Source organism: Triticum dicoccoides, chromosome 5A (assembly GCF_002162155.2).
Source record: "Triticum dicoccoides isolate Atlit2015 ecotype Zavitan chromosome 5A, WEW_v2.0, whole genome shotgun sequence".
NCBI classification, from domain to species: Eukaryota; Viridiplantae; Streptophyta; class Magnoliopsida; order Poales; family Poaceae; genus Triticum; species Triticum dicoccoides.
Window position 1 is genome coordinate 620,639,321 of NC_041388.1, and position 10,422 is coordinate 620,649,742.

The following is a 10,422-nucleotide window of genomic DNA, read 5'->3' on the forward strand; positions in this document are numbered from 1 at the left end:
AAAAAAAGATCTCCGTTTGTCGCCACTCAAAAAAAAAATTCTCCGTTTGTCTTTTTTAGAACAGTCTACTTGTCTGCCATGGAGTCCGAAATCAGCGCGGCGCTCGAGATTATCCGTGGCAACTGTGACACCGTCACGGTGTCAGTCATATGCTCGCATGATTCAGACTCCGGCTGGGCCGCGGGGACCTGCACAAACTCGGCTCTCTCCCAGGCTGCTGCTAAAAGGCGCCCGCAACCCCGCGAGCCAGGTCACCAAACGCGAGCCTCCCGTCGCGTCCCAAACTCGATCGCACCGCACGCACGAGGGATCACGATCGGAGAAGAGGGCGCGATCGCAGCCGCGCCGGAGCCCAAAGCGCGTCCTGTTCGAGGAGCAGCAGCCATGGCGCACCACGCATCGGCGGCGACGGCGCAGAAGCGGAAGTGCCCCAACGGGGAGACGGCCGGCATGTGCGCCGGCGGCTGCGGCTTCTTCGGCGCCGCCGCCACCGGCAACATGTGCTCCAAGTGCTACAAGGATCACCTTCTCGCCGCCTCGACCGCGCCTCCGGAGAAGAAGGCCAAGATGGCCGTCTCCGTCGCGTCAGCCGATGCTGCAGTCAAGGTCGAACCCTCCGTGGCGTCCGCGAAGCTGCCGGCGGTGAGGGCGAGCCGGTGCGCGGCGTGCCGCAAGAAGGTGGGGCTGCTGGGCTTCCTGTGCCGCTGCGAGGGCACCTTCTGCAGCGTGCACCGCTACTCGGACAAGCACGACTGCGGATTCGACTACAAGACCGCCGGCCAGGAGCGAATCGCCAAGCACAACCCGCTCGTGGTCGCGGACAAGATGACCGGAAGGATCTGAAGGCCACAAGACCGCCAGAATCGACCAGACGACGAAACCATCGAACATGTGCCGTTCGTTGTAGCCCAAACCTGTAATCAGTCTTGGAAATGAACTTGTAAGATTACATAGTCTGGGAAGTGAAGTTCTTGTGTAAATTACATAGTCTGGGAAGTGAAGTTGTTCGATCCGTTGATCGATTGAGTTCTTGTAAACTACATTATGCATCCTTTGTAGTAATAATGAAACTGGTGATCACATGTTGTTGAGGTGCGGTGATATATACTCTCTTTGTCCCAAAATAAATGACTCAAGACTCATTTTGTACTAACTTTGTACAAGTTGAATCATTTATTTTGAGACAGGGGGAGTAGTATCTTGCAGTGTCCGTTAATAATATGCGTGGATTTGTTTAGCTCATGGTTGCCTACGTTTGTAAACAAAGGAAGTATTAAACATTTTAGGTATTGTGGCACTGTACTAAACGATTTGGAGATATAGGAGTGAGTTTGCTTTAAATATAAAAAAGGATCTGTAACTCTTTCGCTTTGAATTGAATGAACTCCTCATCAGTTTAGATAGTTGATACGTCTTCAACGTATATATAATTGTTGAACTATTCATGCCATATTCACATCAATTATATTTATATAATATTTATGGGACTAACATATTAGTCCAGTGCCAATGCAAGTTTTTGTTTCCTAGTGTTTTTGCACATTCCAAAAAAGGTTTTTGGGAGCGCAAAAAAAACGTCAGCAAGATTCACCCCTAGGAGAGCCTAGGGGTCTTAGGCCCACCTGGAGGGGAGCCAGAGGGGCCCCACATGCCTCTCTCTCATGCGCCCCCCGGCTGCACGTCCACGTAACAGGTCCCTTGATAGCATCCTTTTTCCGCAGGATTGCTTTGGAAGTTTTGCCACCATCCTATATTTTCTCTAGATTTTTCAGAGTTAGGAACTCCGTGGAGGAGATAAAATGGTGACAAGACTCATATTTCCACATCTAGAAAAATACTGCACAAGGAGGGAGCCAATTGATACGTCTCCAACGTATCTATAATTTTTATTGCTCCATGCTATTATATTATCTATTTTGGATGTTATTGGACTTATTTTTACACTTTTATACTATTTTGGGGACTAACCTGTTAACCGGAGGCCCAGCCCAAATTGCTGTTTTTCTGCCTATTTTAGAGTTTCGTCGAAAAAGAATATCAAACGAAGTCTAAACGTAATGAAACCTTCGGGAAAGTTATTTTTGGAACAGAAGCAATCCAGGAGACTTGGAGTTTACGTCAGGGAAGCTTCGAGGTGGCAACGAGGCAGGAGGCGCGCCTGCCCCCCTGGGCGCGCCCCCCACCCTGGTGGGCCCCTCGTGGCTCCCTGACCGACTTCTTTCGCCTATATATGTCCATATACCCTAAAAAATCCAGAGAGCAGAATAGATCGGGAGTTCCACCGCCAGAAGCCTCCGTAGCCACCGAAAATCAATCTAGACCCGTTTCGGCACCCTGCCGGAGGGGGGAATCCCTCTCCGGTGGCCATCTTCATCATCCCGGTGCTCTCCATGACGAGGAGGGAGTAGTTCTCCCTCGAGGCTGAGGGTATGTACCAGTAGCTATGTGTTTGATCTCTCTCTCTCTCTCTCTCGTGTTCTTGAGTCGGCACGATCTTGATGTATCGCAAGCTTTGCAACGATATTTGGATCTTATGATGTTCCTTCCCCTCTACTCTCTTGTGATGAATCGAGTTTTCCCTTTGAAGTTATCTTATCGGAATGAGTCTTTAAGGATTTGAGAATACTTGATGTATGTCTTGCATGTGTTTATATGTGGTGACAATGGGATATCACGTGATCCACTTGATGTATGTTTTGATGATCAACTTGCGAGTTCCGTGACCTCGTGAACTCATGCATAGGGGTTGGCACACGTTTTCGTCTTGACTCTCCGGTAGAAACTTTGGGGCACTCTTTGAAGTTCTTTGTGTTGGTTGAATAGATGAATCTGAGATTATGTGATGCATATCGTATAAACATACGCACGGATACTTGAGGTGACATTGGAGTATCTAGGTGACATTAGGGTTTTGGTTGATTTGTGTCGTAAGGTGTTATTCTAGTACGAACTCTATGATAGATTGAACGGAAAGAATAGGTTCGTGTTATTTTACTACGGACTCTTGAATAGATCGATCAGAAAGGATAATTTTGAGGTGGTTTTGTACCCTACCATAATCTCTTCGTTTGTTCTCCGCTATTAGTGACTTTGGAGTGACTCTTTGTTGCATGTTGAGGGATAGTTATATGATTCAATTATGTTATTATTGTTGAGGGAACTTGCACTATTGAAAGTATGAACCCTAGGCCTTATTTCAACGCATTGCAATACCGTTTGTGCTCACTTTTACCACTTGCTACCTTGCTTTTTTTATATTTTCAGATTACAAAAACCTATATCTACCATCCATATTGCACTTGTATCACCATCTCTTCGCCGAACTAGGGCACCTATACAATTTACCATTGTATTGGGTGTGTTGGGGACACAAGAGACTCTTTGTTATTTGGTTGCAGAGTTGTATGAGAGAGACCATCTTCATCCCACGCCTCCCACAGATTGATAAACCTTAGGTCATCCACTTGAGGGAAATTTGCTACTGTCCTACAAACCTCTGCACTTGGAGGCCCAACAACGTCTACAAGAAGAAGGTTGTGTAGTAGACATCAAGCTCTTTTCTGGCGCTGTTGCCGGGGAGGTGAGTGCTTGAAGGTATATCTTTAGATCTTGCAATCGAATCTTTTAGTTTCTTGTTTTATCACTAGTTTAGTCTATAAAAGAAAACTACAAAAAAATGGAATTGAGTTTGTCTCATACGCTTGATCTTTTTAATATCTTCCGTGAGAATGATGGAAAGGAAAATTGTGCTCAAGTGCTAGGAGAAGAAATCTATAAAATGTTTGGCACTAGATCTTTGAATGAAGAGCATGATTGCAATGTTGTTAGTATGAACTCTTTGAATATCCATAGTACTAATGATGATTGCACTAGTCATGATGGAAATGTCTCTTATAAGCATGTTGATTTTTGTGGAGTGCATAGAGCTTGCAAGTACACACCAATTAGGGAAAATAGATTTTGCAAGAGGCATAAGTATTTGGAAACCAAATGGTTGCAAGAAAGGCTAGATGTTTGTGCTGAAAATTTAAACATTCTTAGCCCTACTTGTGAACTTTGCAATGAACGTGATCATTTCAAGAACCAATGCAAATTGTTTCATGATCGTATCGTGTCCGATATTTGTGATGACTTGATTTCCCTTGCACATAATAATGAACTTAGTTTGCTTTTGGGTTATGAAGAAATGAAACGTATAACTAAGGATCTTCCAGAAATTGTCCTTGATAAAGTTCTTGATTTTGATCTAGAGGAAATTTATATGTATTGTGCGGTGAGTTGCATTGAAAATCCTTATATTTCCAATTACATAAAGAAAATAAAACAAATAGAAGATGAAGAGAATACTAACGAAAGGGAAGAGACTTCCCAACATTCTCCTATTATTTCTTATGATGAATCAGGTAACGAGGAGGAGCCTTCTATTCAACCAATCTCATTAATAAGGAGCTCCAAAAAGAGGATTGAACCCACACATGATGTGAAGAAGAAAAAGAAAAGACAGAGAAGCAAAGGTAGAAAGGTATCTCTCCCAAATGATGTTGCTCCTATTACTCATTGTGATGATGATAATTGCTATACTATTGGTGCTATCCATACTATTAATGATGAGAGTGATTATGCTTATGATATGAAAAGGCCCAAGCTTGGGGATGCTATGTTTGATGAAGATGATGTTTTTGAGAATATATTTGCTACAATTAATGTTTGTCCCAAGCTTGGGGATGCTACGTTTAATGAGGATGATATTTTTAGTCTCCCATGTTCTGATATGCAAATTTATAATGATGATAGCATGCCTCCTACTTATGATGATTATATTGATGAAAGTGGGTTTGGAAGAGTGTCAACTTTAGGAAGTAATGATCCCACTATTTTGGAGGATGTTGAATCTTATTGTGATAATTATGAAAGTGGATTTGGAGAGGTCATGACTTTATTTAGTAATGATTCCACTATCTTGGAAGAGGTTTCAATTGATTATGATGAGAACAAAGTTGCTACTTATGATGATTATTGTGATGACACTTACGCTATAAAAAGTAGTGATGATTATATTTATAAAACTTGTCATGATTATGATTACCCTTTTTCTGAACATTACTCTTTTAATATGGAAACAATTTATAGTATTCAAGTTTCTTATGATACTCCCACTATTCCGATTGAGAAGAATCTTGCTTATGTGGAGAGTAGTAAATTTTCTATGATTGTAGATCATGAAAAGAATGCTTTATGTGATAGTTATATTGTCTAATTCAATCATGATGCTACTGAAAATTATTATGAGGGAGGAACATATGCTTATAGAATTGCAATAATATCAAGTTTCCTCTCTATGTGCTTAAAGTTTTAAAATTATCCTTGTTTTACCTTCCTATGCAAGTTGATTCTTGTTCCCACAAGTTGTTTGCTCACAAAATCCCTATGCATAGGAAGTGGGTTAGACTTAAATGTGCTAGTCATATTCTTCATGATGCTCTCTTTATGTTTCAATTCCTATCTTTTATGTGAGCATCATTGAAATCATCATGCCTAGCTAGGGGTGTTAAACGTTAGCGTTTGTTGGGAGGCAACCCAATCTTATTTTTGTTCCTTGCTTTTTGTTTCTGTTTAGTAATAAATAATTCATCTAGCCTCTGTTTAGATGTGGTTTTATGCTTTTAATTAGTGTTTGTGCCAAGTAGAACCTATGGGAAGACTTGGGGAAAGTCTTTGCGATCTTTCTGTAAAAAACGGAAACTTTAGCGCTCACGAGATTTGCTGCTATAATTTACTGGAGAGTGCTATTTAGTTCATTATTTTTGCAGATGATTAATGGATAAATTCCTCACGTCCAGCAATTTATTTTAGAATTTTTGGGGTTCCAAAAGTATTCAAAACCTACAGATTACTACAGACTGTTCTGTTTTTGACAGATTCTGTTTTTCGTGTGTTGTTTGCTTATTTTGATGAATCTATGGCTAGTAATAGAGTTTATAAACCATAGAGAAGTTGGAATAAAGTAGGTTTAACAAAAATATATATAAAGAATGAGTTCAATATAGTACCTCGAAGTGGTGTTTTGTTTTCTTTCGCTAACGGAGCTCACGAGATTTTCTATTTGAGTTTTGTGTTGTGAAGTTTTCAAGTTTGGGGTAAAGATTTGATGGATTATGGAACAAGGAGTGGCAAGAGCCTAAGCTTGGGGATGCCCAAGGCACCCCAAGGTAAAATCCAAGGAAACCAAAAATCCTAAGGGGATACCCCGGAAGGCATCCCCTCTTTCGTCTTCGTCTATCGGTAACTTTACTTGGAGCTATATTTTATTCGCCACATGATATGTGTTTTGCTTGGAGCGTCTTGTATGGTTTGAATCTTTGCTTTTTAGTTTACAACAATCATCCTTGCTGTACACAAATTTTGAGAGAGACACACATGAATTGGAATTTATTAGAATACTCTATGTGCTTCACTTATATCTTTTGAGCTATATAATTTTTGCTCTAGTGCTTCACTTATATCTTTTAGAGCACGGCGGTGGTTCTATTTTATAGAAATAATTGATCTCTCATGCTTCACTTGTATCATTTTGAGAGTCCTTTAGAACAACATGGAAATAATAAAAACTTTCATATAAGTGCATTGAATACTAAGAGAAGTTTGATACTTGATGATTGTTTTGAGATATGGAGATGGTGATATTAGAGTCATGCTAGTTGAGTAGTTGTGAATTTTAGAAATAATTGTGTTGAAGTTTGTGATTCCTGTAGCATGCACGTATGGTGAACCGTTATGTGATGAAGTCGGAGCATGATTTATTTATTTATTGCCTTCCTTATGAGTGGCGGTCGGGGACGAGCGATGGTCTTTTCCTACCAATCTATCCCCCTAGGAGCATGCGTGTAGTACTTTGTTTCGATAACTAATAGATTTTTGCAATAAGTATATGAGTTCTTTATGACTAATGTTGAGTCCATGGATTATACGCACTCTCATCCTTCCACCATTGCTAGCCTCTCTAATACCGCGCACTTTTCGCCGGTATCACACACCCACCATATACCTTCCTCAAAACAGCCACCATACCTACCTACCATGGCATTTCCAGAGCCATTCCGAGATATATTGCCATGCAACTTACCACCATTTCTTTTACCATGGCATGCTTCATCATTGTCATAATTGCTTTGCGTGATCATGTAGTTGACATCGTATTTGTGGCAAAGCCACCGTTCATAATTTTTTATACATGTCACTCTTGATTCATTGCATATCCCGGTACACCGCCGGAGGCATCCACATAGAGTCATATTTTGTTCTAAGTATCGAGTTGTAATTCTTGAGTTGTAAGTAAATAAAGTGTGATGATCATCATTATTAGAGCATTATCCCAAGTGAGGAAAGGATGATGGAGACTATGATTCCCCAACAAGTCGGGATGAGACTCCGGACAAAAAAAAGAAAGGCCATAAAAAAGGAGAAGGCCCAAAAAATGAGAGAAAAAGAGAGAAGGGACAATGGTACTATCCTTTTACCACACTTGTGCTTCAAAGTAGCTCCATGATCTTCATGATAGAGAGTCTCCTATGTTGTCACTTTCATATACTAGTGGGAATCCTTCATTATAGAACTTGGCTTGTATATTCCAATGATGGGATTCCTCAAAATGCCATAGGACTTCGTGAGCAAGCGAGTTGGATGCATACCCACTAGTTTCTTTTGTTGAGCTTTCATACACTTATAGCTCTAGTGCATCTGTTGCATGGCAATCCCTACTCACTCACATTGATATCTATTGATGGGCGTCTCCATAGCTCGTTCATACGCCTAGTTGATGTGAGACTATCTTCTCCCTTTTTGTCTTCTCCACGACCACCATAGTGCTATATCCATGGCTCACGCTCATATATTGCGTGAAGATTGAAAAAGTTTGAGAACATCAAAAGTATGAAACAATTGCTTGGCTTGTCATCGGGGTTGTGCATGATTTAATATTTTGTGTGATGAAGATAGAGCATAGCCAGACTATATGATTTTGTAGGGATAACTTTCTTTGGCCATGTTATTTTGAGAAGACATGATTGTTTAGTTAGTATGCTTGAAGTATTATTATTTCTATGTCAATATTAAACTTTTATCTTGAATCTTTCAGATCTGGACATTCATGCCACAATAAAGAAAAATTACATTGAGAAATATGTTAGGAAGCATTCCACATCAAAAATTCTGTATTTATCATTTACCTACTTGAGGACGAGCAGGAATTAAGCTTGGGGATGCTTGATACGTTTCCAACGTATCTATAATTTTTGATTTCTCCATGCTATTATATTATCTATTTTGGATGTTATTGGGATTATTTTTACACTTCTATACTATTTTTGGGACTAACCTATTAACCGGAGGCCCAGCCCAAATTGTTGTCTTTTTGCCTATTTTAGAGTTTCGTCGAAAAGGAATATCAAACGGAGTCCAAAGTAACGAAACCTTCGGGAAAGTTATTTTTGGAACGGAAGTAATCCAGGAGACTTGGAGTTTACGTCAGGGAAGCTTCGAGGTGGCCACGAGGCAGGGAGGCGCGCATGCGCCCCTGGGCTCGCCCCCCACCCTCATGGGCCCCTCGTGGCTCCCTGGCCGACTTCTTTTGCCTATATATGTCCATATACCCTAAAAAATCCAGAGAGCAGAATAGATCGGGAGTTCCACCGCCAGAAGCCTCCGTAGCCACCGAAAACCAATCTAGACCCGTTCCGGCACCCTGCCGGAGGGGGGAATCCCTCTCCGGTGGCCACCTTCATCATCCCGACGCTCTCCATGATGAGCAGGGAGTAGTTCTCCCTCGGGGCTGAGGGTATGTACCAGTAGCTATGTGTTTGATCTCTCTCTCTCTCTCTCTCGTGTTCTTGAGTCGGCACGATCTTGATGTATCGCGAGCTTTGCTAATATATTTGGATCTTATGATGTTCCTCCCCCTCTACTCTCTTGTGATGAATTGAGTTTTCCCTTTGAAGTTATCTTATCAGATTGAGTCTTTAAGGATTTGAGAATACTTGATGTATGTCTTGCATGTGCTTATCTGTGGTGACAATGGGATGTCACGTGATCCACTTGATGTATGTTTTGGTGATCAACTTGCGAGTTCCGTGACCTTGTGAACTTATGCATAGGGGTTGGCACATGTTTTCGTCTTGACTCTCCGGTAGAAACTTTGGGGCACTCTTTGAAGTTCTTTGTGTTAGTTGAATAGATGAATCTGAGATTGTGTGATTCATATCATATAATCATACCCATGGATACTTGAGGTGTCATTGGGGTATCTAGGTGACATTAGGGTTTTGTTTGATTTGTGTCTTAAGGTGTTATTCTAGTACGAACTCTATGATAGATTGAACGGAAAGAATAGTTTCATGTTATTTTACTACGGACTCTTGAATAGATCGATCAGAAAGGATAACTTTGAGGTGGTTTCGTACCCTACCATAATCTCTTCGTTTGTTCTCTGCTATTAGTGACTTGTGACTCTTTGTTCCTTGTTGAGGGATAGTTATATGATCCAATTATGTTATTATTGTTGAGGGAACTTGCACTAGTGAAAGTATGAACCCTAGGCCTTGTTTCAACGCATTGCAATACCGTTTGTGCTCACTTTTACCACTTGCTACCTTGCTGTTTTTATATTTTCAGATTACAAAAACCTATATCTACCATCCATATTGCACTTGTATCACCATCTCTTCGCCGAACTAGTGCACCTATACAATTTACCATTTTATTGGGTGTGTTGGGGACACAAGAGACTCTTTGTTATTTGGTTGCAGGGATGTTTGAGAGAGACCATCTTCATCCTACACCTCCCACGGATTGATAAACCTTAGGTCATCCACTTGATAAACCTTAGGTCATCCACAAGAAAGGACGCGTAGGATGAAGATGGTCTCTCTCAAGCAACCCTGCAACCAAATAGCAAAGAGTCTCTTGTGTCCCCAACACACCCAATACAATGGAAAATTGTATAGGTGCACTAGTTTGGCGAAGAGATGGTGATACAAGTGCAATATTGATTGTATATAAAGGTTTTTGTAATCTGAAAATATAAAAATAGCAAGGTAACTAATGATAAAAGTGAGCGTAAACAGTATTGCAATGCGTTGAAACAAGGCCTAGGGTTCATACTTTCAATAGTGCAAGTCCTCTCAACAATAATAACATAATTGGATCATATAACTATCCCTCAACATGCAACAAAGAGTCACCCCAAAGTCACTAATAGCGGTGAACAAACGAAGAGATTATGGTAGGGTACGAAACCACCTCAAAGTTATCCTTTCTGATCGATCTATTCAAGAGTCTGTAGTAAAATAACATGAAGCTATTCTTTCCGTTCAATCTATCATAGAGTTCGTACTAGAATAACACCTTCAGACACAAATCAACCAAGAC

The 10,422-nt window shown here is 40.9% G+C and overlaps 1 protein-coding gene across 1 annotated transcript; it reads left to right on the forward strand.

Annotated features, from left to right (window-relative positions):
• The first annotated feature begins 384 nt into the window (after positions 1-384).
• Positions 385-950, forward strand: LOC119298122 (zinc finger A20 and AN1 domain-containing stress-associated protein 7-like). Its single transcript, XM_037575634.1, has one exon. The coding sequence runs from the start codon at positions 385-387 to the stop codon at positions 841-843; it is 459 nt and encodes a 152-aa protein (XP_037431531.1). The 3' UTR covers positions 844-950.
• Positions 951-10,422: the final 9,472 nt, after the last annotated feature.

Bases quoted from the DNA above. Each gene is read 5' to 3' on its own strand.
- LOC119298122 (XM_037575634.1), top strand. From the start codon at position 385: ATGGCGCACCACGCATCGGCGGCGACGGCGCAGAAGCGGAAGTGCCCC.